Source organism: Balaenoptera physalus, assembly GCF_965194825.1.
Source record: "Balaenoptera physalus genome assembly, chromosome: 3".
NCBI classification, from domain to species: domain Eukaryota; kingdom Metazoa; phylum Chordata; class Mammalia; order Artiodactyla; family Balaenopteridae; genus Balaenoptera; species Balaenoptera physalus.
Window position 1 is genome coordinate 82,422,696 of NC_138890.1, and position 21,593 is coordinate 82,444,288.

General features: G+C 34.1%; 1 protein-coding gene across 12 annotated transcripts in view; it reads right to left on the bottom strand.

Moving 5' to 3' along the window:
• The window catches only part of COMMD10 (COMM domain containing 10), a 264,005-nt gene that overhangs the window by 214,944 nt on the left and 27,468 nt on the right, over nt 1–21,593 (bottom strand). For 9 of the 12 annotated variants that reach the window (XM_082455814.1, XM_082455807.1, XM_082455813.1 and 6 more), the window contains exon 5: nt 18,686–18,796. In XM_082455814.1, the coding sequence (XP_082311940.1) occupies nt 18,686–18,796 (111 nt within the window). The other 3 variants (XM_082455810.1, XM_082455817.1, XM_082455816.1) reach the window with 3 other exon arrangements.

The following is a 21,593-nucleotide window of genomic DNA, read 5'->3' on the forward strand; positions in this document are numbered from 1 at the left end:
AACACAAAGTATAAAAGAGGGTTACAGATTGATTCAGTTAAGAAAATACTTTTCTTTAAAAATCTAAACTCATTAAACAAGAAAAAAAAATCAGCTTGAATCACTAGCTAATAACTTTAATTAAATTTAATTTTTAATTTTTAAATTATATTAAAGAATGTACCAGTTGGCTGATGTCAGTATTGGATATACTATAAGACTGTTATAAATAAAACCTTAGATTTTCCCATAAATCTATAATTGTGAAATGGGCTACAGGGTTGGTAGCATTATATTTTGAAAGAGCATTACAAATCAGACAAAATGCAATTTTAAAATACAAGCTAAAATGTTGAGATCTGTGGTAGATTTAATTATCCAAATATAGACACAATATCTTTTATCCCACGGGCCCCTCTTTCAATATGACCTTAACACTTCTCTCATAGAGAAGTGTGGTCAATATCCCTCCCCCCTGAAGCTTGCAGACCTTTGTGATTGCTTCAACCAATAGAGGACAACAGAAATTATGCTATGTGACTTACGAGCCTAGGTCATAAAAATGTCATGGACTTCTGCCTTAGGATGCTCTTGGATTTAGCTGCCATTGGCAACAGAATCAGGTTAAAGCCTAAAGGGCACTGAGGACAGTGTTAGTGGAAGCCTAAAAGGACCAGAAGCGGTTGTTGGTAAGGGTTTAAAAGTACTGAAGTGTGATTGGAAGCTGCAAGAAAGGGGTTCCTTGTTTTATTTTGGAGGGAAGTTTAGAAATACTGTTGTTGGTAGAAAAATTGAAAATGGGAAATGTTCCTAATGAACTCAATGACTAAAAGTGCCACTGGGTTTCTTCTCGTTGCATATAGGAAAGAGATGAGCTAAAGAATGAACTATTAGCTCCAAAAGAGCAAGGACTCGCTGGGTTAAATAAAAGTGTGTGAAGTTACAAGGACCTCCAGATGACAAAATGATTCTCAAATAATGAAATGGCTTTCAGGTAAAGATCAAATCCAGAGTAGGGCTGTAACATGCTGTGCTAAGACTTCAGAAAGAGCTAAGACAAAGCCTCATAGAAATGTTCAGATTGACAAAAGGTCTTATAAGGTATATTAGTATTTGTATTGCTGTATAACTAATTACCACAAACTGAGTGGCTTAAAACAACATCAAATTGTTAGTTCATAGTTCTGTAGGTCAGCAGTTCAGACAGGCTTGGCTGGCCTCTCACAAGGGTATAATCAGATGCAAGTCAGGCAGGGCTCTTATCTGGAGGCTCTGGGGAAGAATCTGTTTCCACACTCATTCAGGTTGGTGGCAGAATCTAGTTCTTGCAGCTAATGGTCCGTGTTCCCTGTTTCCTTGCTGTCAACCAGAAAACACTCTCTTCTCCTAGGGGTTGCCCTCATTCTTTCTCACCGATGTCTCCATCTTCTAACCAGCAACACGCAGAGTCCTTTGTACACTTCAGATCTTTCTGATTTCTCTTCTGCTACCAGCCAGAGAAAACTTTCTGCTTCTAAAGTGAACAGCTGATTGGGCCAAGCCCACCCAGAAAAATCTCCATATCTTAAACCAACTGACTTGGGACTTTAATTAAATCTGTAAAAGATAATTATCTATTTAAACAAAAATAGTATAGTGTAAGGTTTATAACATATTTAAGAAAAATATGTGATAATAAAAGCAAAAGGCCAGGGGTTGGGAGGAATGAATGTATACTACTGTAAAGTTCTTATCAGTGCCTGGAACTTGACGCTAAAGGAAAAACGCGTGCCCCCATTCACGTTTTAATGCATATTTTAATGGTTAATATTTTTGTAGAACATTATTGAGAAATTGAAATTCATAACATTTTAAGTTTAAGTATTTTATTTATATCAACAACAGAATGTTTTAAGTTTACTTTCCTGGTTTTATGGAAGCAAACTTATCAGTAATATTTTTAAAATCTACTTCTTTGTTTATGTTATTATAAATTGAGGGAAATGCCATGTTAAATAATTTCTCTTGACCAAGTGACAATCATAAGTAATTTTAAATTAACTTCAGTTTACTGAAACACCTTTCACAGGACACCACTGTAACTGGTATTGTTTTAAAAAAAAATTCTCAAGGTCACTAACACATTTGGGTAAAACTGCACTAAGCAAATTTCAAAACAGTTTTAGAAGATCCAAACATCATGCTGACTTCATAGTATAATTACTGATACTGCATGCTGCTAAAACTATTTCAGATGAAATTCTTACAGGACTTAAATAATCTAACTTTTTTAGAACCAAGTCAGTGGCTGTTTTTTGTAAATAGAAGTATTCAGAAAATAACTTTTCTCTGGTTAAAACTACAAAATTTGACGACATTTCATTTAATTTTTCATATCTTCATAATAATGTGAGATTAGGATGCCCATAATCTCTCTAATTTCTATTTTATATAAATTTCCCAATAATAATTTATACTCTCATCTGGTGATCTGTATATTTCAAACTTCTTTTCATTTTTATCTTAAAATTGAGCAGGTATATTCATAACTCTTGTTAAAGTTCTGCATTCATCAAACATTCAAAGTTATATTCTCCCACTTGTTGTAAGCAAAGGGACAGGCTTTTTATTAAGTATGCAGCTTTATTTTTAATCAGATTGTTTTATTGTAGAGCTTTATTACCCTTTTTCACTTGGTTCAAACAGCTAGGAAAAGAAGGTCACTAGCATCAAAGAACAAAATTCAGTAAGGTCTTTTAATAGACCTAATCTTCCCTTAAAACATTTTCTTCCTAAATTTATCCTAAAGATATTAGAGAGACCAAAAAAAAAAAAAAAAAAGAAAGAAGGAATTATCTTCTTTATGCCTTCTACTTTCACAACTAGTTCTACTTCTGGCAAAACTTAATAATGGTCTTATAAAGAGTTAGGCATTTCAATTTTCCTGCTCTAAACTGGAAAGACCTCTTTAAGTAATGAAGATATCAATGTACTGTACTGTAACAGACACTTTTACATTTCCTACCATATTTAATTCTCAGAAAAACCCTGGAAGGTTGCTATTATTGTCCAAACTTTCAGATCAGAATTTGAGCCTCAATCAGGTAAGTAACCTGCTCGAGATTCTTCAGCTATTTCCCAAGAGGTAAACAGTGTGATTCCAAAGCTTGTGTTGCTTTTACTACATACCAATGCCACCTTCAAAGTCCTTTACATTATTCTCTATTATCTGTCAAATGTAATACAGAGCTATTTTTTAGCTGAATGGTAGAAATAACTAGGAACCAGAGAAATGCTCTGTCCCAGGACACACACCTATTTAATAAGGTGTGTATTTAGTAACAAAGTCTAAACCTTCTCTACAACAATATTAACATGGGAGAGGTGAGGGGGGAAGAAATCATGAATAAAAATCTTCAACCAGACGTTTTAAAATATAAGAAATTAAAATCACAGTTGTTTGCAATTTTTTTGCTCTGCAATTTATTAGGATAATTGATTTTTATAATTCTTATACTAATGTATGTGATATATTTTAGCGACCTAAAATGAAAAATTAATAGGTGATTAATGCTGCAAATATAAATAAAGGCAAACCCCTACTGTACAAAGCAGTATAAGTAGAGCGTACAAGAATGGAAGCCATGGGAGACAGTCATGTCTGAATCTAAATCCAATTAAAATAACATGGCTGGTACCAACAGAACGCGGCTCAATACAATTTGAAGGAAAATAGGGAATCATTAGAATTCTTCAAATTGGCATTAACTAGGTCAATATACTCACATTCTTCCCTGTCAAATTTAAAAGTTAGGAACTATCATCTATACTATCTTATCCCCTCCTTTTTTCACTAGGACATACAGAATGTCTGTTTACCTATAAGATTTTTACAAGAATATACTTCCCTGACAAATACAGAATACCAGTGAGTTTATATTTAAGAACCTTTTCTCTCTCCTAACAGGCTCTAATCCTATAAATCAGTAACAGATTGGTAATAGGCAGGAGACTTTCTTAATGAACACACTAGTACTTTTAAATTCTAAGACAAGAGAACTTGAAGATTCTGAAGGCATAAATTAGTAAAACATAAGAGGGACCAAAGCACAAACAAGTCATCAGTTAATACAAGTGACATATTTAATTCATGTGAATTTAACTGTGATTCAGTTAAATTCAACTATATATGTGGACTTCAACTATACACTCTGCAAACAGAGATAGAATACTAATTAAATAATGAAAGCAATGAGGCCCACCATTCCCTGAACGAGTGTAACTCCTGGAGTCAGTGTGAGTGTGAGACGGAAAATGTGAATCTTCTGTTTCCTCAGTCGATGTGTGCTGAGGCCTCGTGTACTAAGGTGATTCTAGGGCTAAAAGACATACATGCACTGTAAATCTAAATGTTCAACTAAAGAAACAGCAAACTGTTCCAACAAACTTCTGAAGAAAAATAATACGACTGAAATTGACTTAATAAGAAATGCTATGATGGGATCCAATGTGTTACCTTCCTAAGTGATTTCCTCTCCCTCCCAAGAATAGTCTTGTCTCTATGAGATCATCACCTTCTGCACTGACATTAGAGACCCTAAAACCCATCTCTCCATAAGATTCCTTATATGTAAAAGAAAAAAAAAGAGGACATCACTCTTTTTAATATTAATGTGCAAAAAGAAAAATAAGAAGTTTTATGGGAGAGGCTGGCAGAAATGAGAATTAGGGAAAACTATGTGGGCTAATAAAGGCAGTCTTTGTAGATTTGGGCCAATTTGCAATATGAATCGCTTAATGTAAGTTAATGAATTATAAACTGATAGAATTTTTTAATGTAACTTAATGAATTATAAACTATCTGATAGAATTTTTACATCAGAGTTTCAAAAATTACCTAAAACTATTTGTAAACCAAACTTCCCCAAAAAGAATATTGGAAGCGAAAAGCACCCTCAAGTAAACAGGTCAAGTTTGCCCTCTGTCAATATATACAATTGACTGGTAGACACATTCTGGTCAGAAAATGTTTACACTTTTATGCAAGTGGCTATGGTTAAGCTGCTAAGTACAAATTTCAAGCTCCAAATTCAGCATCCCACCAGCAATTAAACAACAGGAGAGAGAGAATTAGGTATAAAAAAAAGATAAAATATTTTACAATTTCTACTTCTTCCCATTTCTGAGGGAAATCATGTTTCCTAAGCCTAACTCACATCCTGGTGCTGACAAAAAAATGATCATGTTTGTACTTTACAATGTGGTTAACCAACAAGGCAGCCTGAGGTTGGGTGACTGGCCGGGCCCTCCAGTTCCCCCAGACACTGCTTGGCTGCCCCAAGGGCAGAACAGAGCAATCAATATTCAGCTAACCTGTTACCTACTTGCACTTCAGCTGAGCAGCTATCATCTAGAAAAATCCAGTACAGACTCTATTTTACTACCAGAAACTCCGTGATTCTCTAGTACTATGAGTACTTCATCACCCAGACAGCCCTGCCAGAAAAGAATAGGAAAACTCTCAATGCAATCGTCTATCAAGGTCATTCTCTCACTCCTCACACTTGGCAAACGGAAATAAATCACCTACCCTCTGGAGAGTTTCATGACTATCAAAACAAAACGTTTAAGGGCAAGATAGAACCATATAGACTATGAGAATAGGCACTAGCCATGGACCTCACTAAAGACAGATGGAAAAGTAATCACTGTGGAAGCATAGTGGTTACTTTATTAAATTGTACATTATTTTCAGTCCTTCTGGGCAAATTTTTAAAAAGTTACTTATTGTTTATTAATTTCAAGGGTCCAATGAGACAAAGTATAAAAGCATGTAGGATACCTGGCATATATTAAATGGTCAATAAATGTTATCTATTATCATTACCTTCTTAATTGTTTAAATGTGGCAGTATCAGGCATAGTGGTTACTTTCTGTGCACTGCAGCTATCGAGACACTCAGCTTTAATGAGCTCCATCCACCTAGGCTGACTAGAATTCAGAAAAATACAAAGTGGCAGCACTTACGAAAGAGACAATGAGGTATCTCAGCCACCTGCATATTTCATATAATATTATGAAGAAATTAGACGTCCCCTCAGCCTCCAAATAGGTCCTAATCCATATGAACTGACCCAAGGCAACTTGTGGGTTTACTTCTTAAATAAACAAAATTTTCTTATGAGAAATGTTTACCTTTTTTTTTAGGAATTACCATTAATTAGATCGCATTTTAAACTGTATTTTTAAACTTTTTATTTTTAAACTTGTTCTTGTCCTATATAATATCCCATCTCCAAAGATCTCTATGCTTTAGAAGCAGACAGCTGAAATACATAGAATTAGGTAGTACTTAATTCATAAATAACATGTGTACCATCAAAGAGAAGTATAAATACACTTATATGGCAGCAGTGTTATTATTAGTCATTACCATGCCAACCTAAAATACCTGAGGAGGTGACTATAATTTAACCTATAAATGAATACACAATACCCACTCTCAAAGCTAAGAAATCTATAAATTATATCTAAATATAAATTTATATATAAATCTATAAATTACTTATCTGTCTACAGCAAAATGCTTGATAAATTTAAATTGTTCAAGCTACTTTAGGTATATGCTTACAATGTTCATATTTTCTTGTACTTAGGAGTCAAAAGAAGTCAATATACATAAAAATCAGTTGAAAAGTAGAGAAAATACCCAAATTAAAATTCTTTTGATTTCTCATTTTAAAACAAGACTATTGTAAAACTAGCAACAGATTTTTGGTAGACTATTTCTTCTATTACTATACATTAACAATTAAATAATATCCTTCTCCTCCTCTCTTAACTAAAAAGGATGATTGCAATATGCCTGCCTCATTGGAGTGTTTTGAGACTCAATATTTGTAGATTTTTGAGCCTTGTGGCTAAAAGAGTACATACAAAGTATTATAATCAAGAATAGCGATATAAAAACAAAGATGGTTTAAGATACTAGAAAATTACATTTATAAGTGGCACAATGCCATACTACCCCTGTGGACTTGTTCTTTCAGAGTACATACTCTATGAAAGGTCACTGTGGGTGAAAAAAAAATCCCACGGCGAGTTCAAGTAGCCTACAATGCAATACTAGTAATTAAGGAAGTGGTATTCTTCCTCTATATTCATTTGGGAATCATTTCTACTAATTAAGAGAAAAGGAACAGTGATTTGTTAAAAATGATGGTTACAGAAAATTCAATCTGAATTCCAACAGCCAGGTACAAAGGAGAATATTGTAACACTGAACAATTTTTTTAATAAGGGCAAACTACTATATAAGCCATCAAGTCAGTATTCAACTATCCTCCAAAATAATATACTCCTAAAAATATTTTCCAGAATAAACTATGTTCCTAACACAATGTTGAACTATAGCACTGAAAATTCAAATTCAATTAACATTAAGTGCCTACTGTGTGAGAGTCATTCTATCGATAATAGGCACTTCACAGGTATTTAATTCTATCAATAATCCTAGAAGGCAGGTATTACTAGCCACATTTTCAAATTGGGAAATTTGCTGCAGAAAGATTCAGATTCTTGCCCACAGTCTAAGAATGTAAACTCAAGTCATCTCACTTTTACACTTTAAATCCAATGTACTCCCTTTATTCTGTCAGACTAGGGTCTCATCTCGCTATGCCAATTATCAACTGACAAACCATTCAACCTGACTGGGCCTGAGTTTTCTCAGTAAACTTAGAGGGTTGAAATATTCCCTAAGTTGGTCTCCTTCATCCTCCTTCTCTCTCTCTCTCTCTCTCATTCTCTCTGTCTTTAAAATGTACTATTTTAATCCTTTTAAAGTATACAATTCAGTGGCTTCCAATACATTCACAATGTTGTGCATTAATTTCAGAACGTTTTCATCACCCCAGAAAGAAACCAATAACCTTTAAGCTGTCAGTCCCCATTCTTTCCTTCCCCCAGGTCTTGACAACTGCTAATCTGCTTGTTGGTTCTATGGATTTGCCTAACCTGGATATTTTATATAAATGAGACCATACAATATGTGACCTTTTGTGTCTGGTTCCTTTTACTAAGAAAAATGTTTTTGAGGTTCATATACATTGTAGCATGTATCAGGACTTCATTTCTGTTTATGGCTCAATAATATTCCATTGTATGTGTATACTACTATTTGTCTATCCATTCATCCATTGATGGGCATTTGAGTTGTTTCCACCTTTTGGCTCCTGTTATGTACTGCTATAAACATGCATGCAGATGTACATATTTGAGTCCTTGTTCTCACTTCTTCTGGGTATATATCTAGGAGTGAAACCGCTGAGTCATTCAATAGTTCTATGTTTGAACTTCTGTGGAACTGACAAACTATTTCCCATAGTGGCTGAACCACTTTACATTTCCACCAGCAATATATGAGGGTCCTAATTTCTCCACATCCTCACCAACACTTGTTATTTTACTTTTTTTTGTTTTTAATTATAGCCATCCTAATGGGTGTGAAGTGGTATCTCACTCTTGTTTTGATTTGCATTTCCCTAGTGATTAATGATGTTGAGTATCTTTTCATGTGCATGTTGGCCATTTTTATATCTTCTTTGGAGAAATGTCTCTGCAAGTCCTTTACCCATTTTTTATTTGAGTTGTTTGCCTTTTTGTTGTTGAGTTGTAGGAGTTCTTTACATATTCTAGACAGAAATTCCTTATCAGGAATTTGCAAACATTTTCTCTCATTCTTTAGCCTACCTTTTCTTTTTCTTCATAATGTCCTTTGATGCACAAGTTTTTAATTCTGATGAAGTCCAAGTTGTCTATTTTGTCATTCATGCTTTTGATATTATATCTAAGAATCCACTGCCATATCCATCTAAGATCTCTTTTTGCTGGAAAATTCCATCAGCCTTTGTTCATTCCATTAATAAAGTTGTATATGAATAATAATTCTATTTGTTTTACTGCTGAGAATTATAAAAGGGTTATTTTTGGAGTTATTAATATATTAGCCTTACCAAGGAAGTGGCAGTATTTTAACTTTGGATAAAATGGCCCTTTAAAGATGGATAGGTTGGAACTCCTTGAGATAAAATGGAATAACGCTGAAAGAAACTGCATTTTTGCTTGATTATAAAAAGAAAGGAAGAAGGGGAAAGAGAGGGAAGAAGAGAGGAAGGGAGGGAGAAGATTCAAATAAAAAATTCCCAAGTGACCCTGGAACTAATGTGTCTGAGGTTCCTCTGTACCACAAACAACTCAAGGGAGCCTGCGGCTAGGGTTCCAGTTCTATAGCCAGATTCTCACTCTCCATCACGCCACCCACAATATACACCATATCCTCACTTTACAACTGATCTGTTTTAGAATCTATGGTCCATCACTAAAATCACTCCCTTGTACACAAGGCCAATCCTTTTGTCCCTTTCTCCCTTCACCTGATACACCTGGCAAAGATGAAACGCTGATTAAACCCAATTATCTACCTACTTCACAGTTGCATCAGAGCAACTAAAAATGGATGAAGGAAAATGTACACCATTTCAACAGTTCTCATTTCAAATTCATGGTCACAAATCTCAAACGGGCAATAAGCACTGGTCAGTAACAGTGAAACAGCCTAAAATAACTAGTTTGTTCATTTTCCCAATATCCAAAATAACTGTTTCATACTTCCTCCCCTGTTCCCAAACCTTCTAGACCTACCCACTCTCTCAACTAATGACTGCATTCAGAAACAGAAGCAATCAGACACAGCTTCCTCTTCTACCACCAAAACTACCTACCCAATCCATTCTCTTTCTTTTTTGCTGTTACAACAAATAATGTGTTCCCACTCTCATCAAAGTCCAACCCTTTCATTTGTGCTCTGGCCCTCTTATCTTCTCACTTTCTCATGGAACTTATATCCCTCTCTGTCCTGCAGCATCAATTTCTCCCCAATGGATGTGGAATCGGCATACAAACCCCCTCTAATATCTCCAGTCACTGAATCCACATTCCCCTACATTGACTATTCTGTTTCTGTTTCTTGAAGGAGTTAAGTATGTGGTTGCTTTCACTTTTTTGCCTCATTTTCTTTCCTCAATTTACTCCAATCAGGATTCTTTTGCCTCTCAATTGTAATTGAGACTACAATTACCAAGGTTCTCAGAGAAGTCCATCTAACCAAATCCAACAGTCATATATATGTCTGTTCTTCTCTTTCCTGACCTCTCAACAGTATTCAATACCGCCCTCCGTCTTGAAACACCTCCTTCTCCTGCCCCACATAGTGATCACCAGTGACCTCCATGACACTAAATTCATTTTTTTTTTAAACTGCTATATAGTGATTATAAGTTCAGGCTATTGTGGCAGGTGGACCTGGGTTCAAATCTTGCCCATATTACTTTCTAATATCCAATCTAGGGAAAGATACTTAACCACTGAGACTAGTCTTCTTAATCTACAAGCTAGGGAAAATACTAGTACTTAATTCACAGCTGTGAGGGTTAAATTAGTATCTTTTTTTTTTCTCTCTTTTACCTCTTACAGCATGTAACATTATTCACCCCCCAAGAAATGCTCTCTTGCTTTGGTCGCTGGCTGCTCCTTTCCAAATCACTGTGATAAGCTCCTGTAGCTCTACTTGCCTTTTAAATTTGGGATTTCATCAGGTTCTATACTTCCTCCCTAAGTGACTAACCTCTTCCATCTCATAACTGAAATGATAATCAAAACCTTGATGATTTCCAAGTCTCAATTTCTAGTCTATAATCCACTCCCCACCTCACCGACTGCCATCCAAACAACCTCTACCTGGATATCTCAGCTACCTCATACTCAACATGCTCAGAAGATAAGCCTCTATCCTTTTTCATGTGTTCTTTCCTCCACCTGAAACTCCCCTGCCTGTTGCAGTCTCCAACTCCTTGCTGTCAGTTTCCACAGTTCCATGTATTTCCTCTTTTGTAACAGTCACTAAACTTAAATATATTTACCGGCTTAATGTATGTATTCCCTTTTAGACCATAAGCTCCATGATGGAAAATAAAACCCGTCTATATCACAAATACCTTGTCTAGTACCTCATGCATGGTAAAGGTTTAATAAATGTTTCTTGAATTGAATTTGAGCTATTTTAAAAGTTGTTGCTTATTTATTGAACTTTAATTTATTGAATTTTATTTGTTCAGATATCTAATTCATTGTTAACACTTTTATTTCAAAATACATAAGCCACTCATTTACATTACTATCATTTCTAATCCATAAAAATACATTAAACAAAATTTAAAGGTACTTTTAAACATATTCTATTATGTTTGAGGAATTCTACAATTATCAATTGCCTCCAGATTTCAAAAAAGTAAAGAAGTTCAGAAGCTAGGAAAGAAAAGTGAGGGTGATATTGTTTGCCTACTTGGAAATTTCACAAATTTTTTGAAAAGAATTTTAGTAAAAAGATGATTTTTTAAATTATGAAATACACGAATGGAGTATTTTTTAAAAAGATTTTCTCCTGGGGCTTCCCTGGTGGCGCAGTGGTAAGAATCTGCTTGCCAATGCAGGGGACACGGGTTCGAGCCCTGGTCTGGGAAGATCCCACATGCCGCGGAGCAACTAAGCCCATGAGCCACAACTACTGAGCCTGCGCGTCTGGAGCCTGTGCTCCGCAACAGGAGAGGCCGCGACAGTGAGAGGCCCGCGCACCGCGATGAAGAGTGGCCCCCGCTTGCTGCAACTAGAGAAAGCCCTCACACAGAAACGAAGACCCAACACAGCTGAAAATAAATAAATAAATTAAAAAAAAAAAACATTTTCTCCTCCAAGTCGTTTTTATCATTTTCTCCACATGAATACTAACTTCCATTACACTGTGTATTAATATTTTGTTTTTACTCATCAAAGATACACAGTGTCTAAAACAATATTTTTGCTAGCTTAAAAGTCTTATTATGGATAAATGCAGACTTTCCATTAGGCAACCTAAAGTACAGAAAAAGACTTACTCTTCACACGCATACAAGGGGGTTCATTTTGTGATACCAAGGAGCTATACACGTATGATTTGAACACTTCAATATACTTGAATACCTAAGATCTTTCAGAAAGTCATACTGATCACAAAACTAAAAAAAAAAAAAAAAACAAAAAAAAAACACACTAAATTGAGGAAAGACAGTTTTGTATTGCTCTCATTTAGAAAACATGACACCTTAAAGGATACTATCATTGAGAAACTGATTGCAATGAAAAAGGATACAAAACAAAATTAAGAATCAGAAAACTAGAGCCACAAAGCCTTAGGATTACTTAAATAAATAAATTTGATTGCAAAGAACCAGGCTTTTTTTTCAAAGTATATGGGCAATTGTCTACCAAATAAGGGCTGTTTCTATTTACTCTAACTGCTAGAATATTTTATGAGATTGCTTCTACATGTTCTATAATAAAATAAAACACATACAACAAAAGCTTCTTTAATGTGTATACTAATGGAATAAAGAAATTATAAATGAGAGGGCTCTATAATCTTACAAAAATACCAGGGCTTTTCACTGGTCTCCTAAAATTACCCAAAATAATTAACTAGTTATCAAAGAACCTACTTTTGAGATAGTAATGTTACACTTTTCTCCAGAAGCTCTTATATCCTTTGAATGCCACCTTTGAGTGTGTGTGTTCCTAAAACGATTATGAAAAGCCAATTATCAAACTACAGTAAGGACCTTTTTTTTGGTTTACACCCTTTCACCCAGTAATTACACTCCTGAAGAATAACCATAAATTCCAAGGATGCTTTATTCATTCATTCATTTGTTCATTCATCATCCAATAAGTGTTTACTGAACACCTACCATGTATTTATACACAAAGATGTTTATCACAATATAATAGGAAAATACTGGAAGCAAACTCATTATTTGACAACAGAGGAACTGGTAGGAAATTGTAGTAAGTCATAGCCAAAATGTGATGCAGTCAGTCATTTAAAATATATTAGTGATGAGTCTGAATATGGAAAAGATCTGTTACAGAGTTAAATGAAAAAAGCAGAATATAAAATCAAAGAAGACTTTCAAAAGAAAGTAGCTATTGAACGAACACTGAAATAAAAGAGACTGCACAGTGGTGGTAAATCTGTGAGTTTTTCTTTCCATATCTATAAAATTTTCAAAATAAACGTATACAACTTAGGTAATAAAAAAAGAACCAGAAACATCTTTTTTAAAAGACAAGCAATATTCATCAATCATTTCATTTCAAAAGTAAAAACCACTGACCTGTCTTAAAATTCTTCTAAACCCTGAATAAAATTATCCCAAATGACACAAATAAAAGTATCTTGACACAGACCTGCTCATTAGACAAAGCTAATTTTATAAATTTCTGATCAAAATCAGTGAGTAAAAAAGCCCAAGACTTTATAGAATGTCTTTTCAGATCATAAGATAGTATACTGTAGAAAATGAATAATTGCTATTTATCAAAAAAGAAAAAAAAAGTTCTGACTGATGAATGAGACTATCTTCTCATACCACATCTAGTACTGAACAGTAATAACAAAAGTTCAATTCCTTTTCTTAAACCAAATGCAAACATCACTGTTTTTTAAAAAATCACTTATAACAGAGGTATAGGAAAAAAATGACTGGAAGGTCATATAACAAAACATAACAATGCTGTGGGTACTAGAATTACACTTGATTTTAATTGGTTTTTTTTCCCTATATTTTCCAAAATGTCCATTATAAATATATGCACAAATATTGTAACACAGAAAAATAAATTTAAATTATCAAGAGAATATGCTGAAATATATTCACTATATAGATTAGATTAATAAAAATACAACATTTGTAAAATTTAGACCTGTTCATCAAAGCAGCTCAGAAAAATTTGAAGGTCCTTCCGAATCAGTCAATACAAACATTACCTTTAAGAAGATCAAAATACTTTAAATTTCTAATACAAAGAGTTCATGATTTGAACAGCATATGTGTGTTTTTCTCTTACTGAAAAACCTGTCATATATACAGCTAAGGATGTGTTTTTAATGATACACCCTATTTCTTTGTTCACGACACATCAACATCAATGATGTCATATAGCCCTTACAATAAGGTCTGTTAATAAATGCAGTGTCTATTGAACTGAGACAACATCAAAACATACGACTTTACTTACCACATAAAAGAATATATTAGCGTCTTTCATTGACTCTAGTGTAAAATTGTTTCAATTTAATCAAAGAAAAAGAAAAGGAAATTTAGAATCCACGTAATTTTAGTTTTATGAAGAACAATAATAAAACAATCATTGCATTTTAGAAAAGCTTTCAACACCTTGAAACATATACACATATTACAGGATAACTGCTAAGTTATTAAATAAGCAAAATGATACAGTATCCTAGCAATAAATATAGCATAGGTCTCTGAAATAAAATTGCCTGACTTCAAATCCTAGCTCTGTTTATTAGTTAGGAATAACCTAGGAAAATAAACTAACCACTACATGTTTCCATTTCTCCATCTATCTATAAAATACAGATAATAATAAGAATTCATACCTGGAAGAGATGCTTTAAATATCAAAGGAGGTAATACCATATCTACATAGAGTAAGCAATTTTAAAAAGGCTTTTTTCCCCTTTTCTCAATCTAAATAGAATTTGTCATACATTTTGAAAATAAGAATGAAGACCTCTAATTTTAAAAGTTGGTATTAAAAGTCCTAAGTTCACTCAAGACCATAATTACCCTTCTGCAACCTGAGCACAATCCAATGGAACACTTAGATAAATGTTTAGAAAGTTCTCTTGTCAAGGTGACTTTATCCCAGTTGTTTCAAAAGAAGAAGAAAAAAAGAATGAAACACAAGGATCCTTTCTTAAAGGATGAACAAAAAGAATTTAGAATCACTGCATTTACAAAATATGATTGTCTTGAACAGCAAATTTACTTTGGAAAATGCAAGATTAGTAGTAAAATTCAAATATTTTAGTGTTTTTAGGATATTCAGTTAAAGTGTTGATGCCATTCAAAATTACCAAATCTGTTACATATAAAATTGCTATTCTCTATAAATAAAGAAATTTCAACTGTCTATGACTAGTCTGGAACCAGTTATGCTCTAACCTAACACAGCCATTCAACTATCTTTGGGATTATTGTATTCTCTTTTCTCATAGAGAAGTTAATACAGGTGGCAGAATGTAACAAAAAAAATCAACAGTGTAGAAGGCTTTTTAATAAATTTCATTTTGGCAAATGATCATATACAAATTAGCAAATATTGAAATCAGGATGATTTTATTTATTTGTTCTGTACATATCTGATTAATAGGCACTAATTTTGTTGATGGAAACAAGAGAACTCTATTGTTATACACAGATTAGAAATGTAAACACTTAGCATTTCCCACAACTACTGACTTCACAAATTATTTTGAATGTTATCTCAAATAACACTGTGAGTGCCAGAGGTTAGGTAAGCAAAGAGCTCTACTGCCCCCTAATGAAGTAAAACAAAAAAAACAAAAAAGCCAAAAAACTCAGAAAACTTGTTTTGAGGTATGTGTGGAACAGGAAGATAATCTTACTTTGCTAAATGCAGTAGACAAACAGTAAGAAAATTAACTGAAAACAACTAGAATATCTATCAAAATACTACAGGAAAAGCTAGAATCATCCAGTTTTCATGATAAAATTAGTAGCAAAACAGGAAAGCCTCGAGACAGAAATGTTCTAACAGAAAGAAGGCCAGTACAACAATGTTATCTAAAGTGACAGCAATTAAAACTTCACTGCAGGCTACACTTTTCATGTGTATGTTGGAAGGGAATGAGAAGAAAGAGATTCTTAGAAACCACGCTTTTCAGCGAATTACTGTAAGTTTTCAGTTCAGCAGCTCAAAAGTATTGTAAATACTATCAAAATTTTCTCTTACAATTTGTACTGACTCTAATCCTCTCAGAATTATTTTAATATATGTGTACTTTCAGGATAACTACACTGTAAAACATACATTTGAAAGAATTTTACCTGTTTCCTGTTTTAAACAAATGTCAATTTCTTAAGCATGACAACTTTGGACTTTAAGATACTCTGCATCATAAACTAATCAGTGATAACTTTTAATCTTCCTTTTAATAAAATTTCTCCCTTCCTTTAACAAATTTGGTTTTTAAAACATGTTCCATACTCATGTTCCTTTCACCTAATATTCTAACCTGTCTAGAATTCCCGAATTCTCATTTCAGAACAGAGCAAATGTTTGGGGGAAGAGTAGTGTGTGGTCCTTAATAAAAGAAGTTATGTAAGAATTAACATCAAGGAATCAGATATAACAAGAGTACAAAGAATAGAATACCAGATCATAAAAACATGGAGAAAAAGTAAAGCTTCCCAGCAGCAGTTCACTGAGGGGAACAGAGGTATGGTAGATAACTGTTCCTTTATAGCTAGGGCACACGTCACTTGGAGAGGGCATGTTTCTAACCAGGTTGACCGTGGTTGTACATTCCATTATGTCTGCTGCTTTCAATATATAAGAAATAGGGACCAAATCCACAAAATGCCACAGGGGAGATAGGCAACACAGAGAAAGAGGGTCACTTAAGTCTGCATACGAAATGAAAATATCCTTTATATTTGTGTGCTGCTGCGCCTCTTCCCAAGTGTCTGTTAATGAAAACGGTTCTCTAGCTCTGCAAGTCATAAGGGTAACCAAATGTTCATCTAAAATTTTAAAATAGCAACAGACAGAAAAATACAAATGTACTCAAACCTATATCTCAAATGAGTTGGATCTCACATCTGTATAGACTTCCTGAATAATATGAATTAAAAACATGACTCTTTTACTTGAAGCATTACTCATTCATTCCTACTGCCTAAAGATATAACTGACACAGAGACATGTTTTGAAGACATAATAAAGAAGTTGGGAGGACTCAAGCATCCATCCCAAAGTTACACACTGCCAAAGTCATGATGCTTAAAGTATATCAAATATAGAGTCAAAATTGTATCCTTCCAAGCCATAAATTCCATTTAGCTACTCAGACTTAACATATGATAGTCACGAGAAATAAAGCAGTGAACGTATACCTGGAGAACGCATATACGTATGTGTGTATACAGGTGTGTGTTTTCCCTCATGGAATCGTCCCAGTCCACACCACTGAGTTCCAGGTTATTATCCTAAACCTAAAGGAATGCCTTCCCTAGTTCATGGGGAGAAAAAAAAATAAAGGACTTTCCAGGCTATCCTTTCCCTCCCCTATTCTCAGAAGCATACATATGAAAAATATGATCAAAAATTAAAGGGAGAAAGAATGAAAGAAAAGGGAAAAGGTTAATTTCATCAAGAAATAAAGTCAGTGGCAGCTTTGGTTTAAAACAAAGAGATTTATTTATTCATTAGCCCAAGAAAACTTTTATTGATGATGATGAAGATGGCAGCAGCCAGCATTTATAGAGCATCATGTACTTTATATACACTGAGTATTTGATCTTCATAAAAGCCCTGTGAGACAGATAATATTATTCCTGTTTTACAGATGAAGAAACTGACACTCATAAAGATTAAGTAACTTGCCCAAGGTTAGACCGCTACTAAATTGCAGAGCATATATAATATACCAGTCAATTCGACACTTAACCATTAAGTTTATGTTCTTTTCTGTTGAAAATGTGTGAAATGAAAGGATTCTTTGCAAACACTGTAATAAATTAATAAATTATATATGTTAAGATCCAATTCAATTGCCTAAAATTCTGTAGACATGTAACCTGAGCTAGGCACTGATGCCAGTTCTTATGGAAGACAGAAATGTACAAGACATAATAAACAGTGAAAGTGCTAACAAAGAAGTAATAATATACACATCCTTCAATGCCCATTATAAATAATAACATTTCTTCCATTCTTCTCTGATCACATACAGCCACAGTAATCTCTTCTCCTTCAGATCTTCCTACCTCATTCTCACCTCTATTTCATTTGTCTTAAAATGAGACAGTCTCATTTATTTAAGGAAAAAAAGTCACTCCCCCTTCTCTCTCTCTCTTAAAGATACTCAATTGTAGTAAAAAATATATAAAAATAGCATTCAATGACAACTGAAATACACATTTCTCAATATGCTGTAGTAAAAACTATTCCATAGCAACTCTTTGACCTTTGAAAACATGTTCAAGTTTTCTTACATTAATACTAAAGAAGAAATCACCATGCAGTTTAAAACTAATCCAAAATTCTATTTTGTAATAGCTGAGATTTAAATACACACACAGACATACTATACATACACAAACAGAACTCAGGTCACCTTCATATTTCAGGCATTGGCTGGACAACATTATTCCCCTTGCCATATGTATGCAGCTTAAAACACAAAACACCCAGAAACATCCACAATTATCTAAAACATTAAAATCATAATTTTATATGACTACTACCAATTTTTTCCCTTGCAGAATTTAAAAGAAGACATTATAACATACTCTTGCAAGAAAAGTACCTTGTAAGACAACCTGTTTTTTCAAATAAATAACAAAGTGATATGTAAATCTGACATCAAAACTTGTCACAAAGATCTGTCATTTTGTTAATCTTTCTTTAATTTTAATTAAATTATGTTTAAATCTTCAATTCAGAGAACAAAGACCTTGCTAACAATAAAGTACAAGACCTAGTAAACAAAATACATCCTTTCAATGGGATACCCTTTCTTACCTTCGAATCCTCATTGCTCACTCCTAGCTGTAACACAGCTTGAGGAGATTTTAGTTTTGCTTGGGCAGAGTGAGCCATCTGAAGGTTAAGCTGCCATCCAACCGTCTCCAGCTACAAAAGACAAGCACAGATTGGAATCAGATGGTACAGAAGGAAGAAAACAGTCAACTTTAAGCAAATCTCCAATCAGCAGGAATGAACATGGAGAGCCTGGACTTTGTGGAAAGTCAGTTCCAGGGCTCCTTTAACCTGCACACTCTGTACACTCTCCCTTTGGGCTCATTAGATTGGCCACGTGCCATGCCTGTCAAATTCAACAGTAAAACTGGTCTTTAAATACACTCTGTTCTAAAAATAAAAGTTCTGAGACTAAGCGATGAACTACACTAAAGGAGTCAATGGTTTTTAAATAGTAAATTACTATTTTAAAACAGTATATTTTAGGGAATTCCCTGGCCGTCCAGTGGTTAGGACTCCGCGCTCTCACTGCCGAGGGCCAGGTTGATCCCTCCCTGGTCAGGGAACTAGGATCCCACAAGCCACACGGTGCAGCCAAAAAAAAAACAAAAACAAAAACCAGTGTATTTTAAAGCCAATGTTTTTTAAATAGCTATAAATTTTAACCAGTAAACAGCATATACTGGTGATAAGTACTTTAATGACCTCCTATTATCTTTCAAAACTCTTTGCAGTAAGTAGAACACGGTAGAACTTTTTTTTTTTTTTTAAAGGGAAATTGAAGTGCCCAGATGGTAAGAGGTTCACACATTTAGACACAGTTAGTGAGACTGGAATAGAGCCAGGCAAAGAATTAATATCTACTAGTGAGCAGGTGTTATCATGCTTTCCAAAGTATTCTAACTTACTATGGTTCCCAGTTATGACAGAAACTAATTAGAATACTTTCTTTGAATTTATTAATTAACAACAGCAAAATTGAATCAGGAAGGCAAAAACAGTAAAGACAGACTAAAACAGCTTAAGTTTCAAAATATTAAGCAGCATAAATGTGGCTTTACTGAACAGGACAGATTATTGGTTTCTCCAAACTCAAAACTATGAAGTTTTAAATCTAATTTCCAATAAATCTAAAGTATCAACATTTAGGGAAGTTTTGTGACATGTAATTGTCATATACCTCTGACAACATGACTCTAGTAATTGATTTAGTAAAACTACCTTAGCTACACTGGTAAGAATGGCAGCCTCACAACAATTTTTACTTAACTGGAATACTAATTGCTAACTTGAAAGACTGTTCAACAGCTAGAATCACAGCAGTGACTCAAAGCCAAACTGGAAAGAGAGCAATGAAAGTATTATCTATTCGAGAGAGGATGTGATGAGAAAATAAAGATACAATTCTGTACTTTCTGGCACTGAACCTTTTAGAGGTTATGGGTAAAAAGGGGGAAGATGTTGCAAAGACATAATCCATAATACCACAAGTAAAAAAATCAATTTAATGGTACATGTTAAGTAAGGATCTGTAATGTACTGATCTTTAACACTGATTGCAGTAGTAACATAGTCTCTAATAGCAGCCCACTACTTTTTCAACAGTCACATGCAGTAGACCCTCCAATATAACAGGAAAGAACATGTCATAACTACTCTCATATATCCAAGCATTTTGACACACATCACCATCTTAATTGAAAAGCACCCTCTAGGTATTTGTATGGACCTGTAAGACACTGTTTTGATCTCATTTAACTAATCCTATCCCTGTCCTTTAAGTACTTAAGATAAATGACAAAGATAAATATTAAGTGAATAAATTAAAATATGGTCCCACTAGGTCAGACCTCTGCATAAATTAATGTATGCTCAGTCACTGCACAGAGGTGGAATGGGAGAATTGAGATCACTAACTTAAAGCTTATGCTTTAGTTCATGCTTACGCTGTCACTCACTAGCTAGGTGACCCTGATAGTTAAGTCACAATCTTTCAAGGTCTCAATTTCCTCACAAAAAATGGAAATAAATCTACGTGAATTATCTACTTTTCTGAGTTATTGGTAATATCAAATAAGAAAATGCATATTCAAATTGTTTTGGAAACTACAAAGCATTACAAATATAAGGCATTTGGGTCGCCTAATGTTTCCTACAGTATTTTTTTTTTTAATAGCTACTTTATTTATTTATTTATTTATTTATTTATTTATTTTTAGCCATGTTGGGTCTTCGTTTCGTGCGAGGGCTTTCTCTAGTTGCGGCAAGCGGGGGCCACTCTTCATCGCGGTGCACGGGCCTCTCACTATCACGGCCCCTCCCATTGCGGGGCACAGGCTCCAGACCCGCAGGCTCAGCAGTTGTGGCTCACGGGCCCAGTTGCTCCGTGGCATGTGGGATTTTCCCAGACCAGGGCTCGAACCCGTGTTCCCTGCATTAGCAGGCAGATTCTCAACCACTGCACCACCAGGGAAGCCCTCTTTTTTTAATAGTATCTTTTAAATATAGTTGGCACTCTATATCTATCTGTTGAATTGAAACAAATCAAAAAATACAAGGAAAGGTAAATTTTTAAAACCATCATAACTAAAAAGAGTTCGTTGGTTGACGTTCTTAAATTCTAGAGCCTTTTCTATTGAATTTTGTGATTTAAAAATATTTGTCCCATGCCCACATGAAAGAGTAATATAAAAATTAAAAATTAAAAATCGCTAAACTCATATGTAGGTATACGCGCATACACACACCCACACATAAAATTTCACAGAAAAAGATCAGTATTCAGAAAACTTAAATGAAGAGGGAATATAGGATAACTAGAATTATTTTTAAAAATACTTTACAGTTACACAGAGTAGTAAGAAAAACAAAACTAACAAAATATTTACAGTGAAACTAGGAGACAATACCAACACTACTTGAGATAGGTACTCTTATTATCCCCATTCTA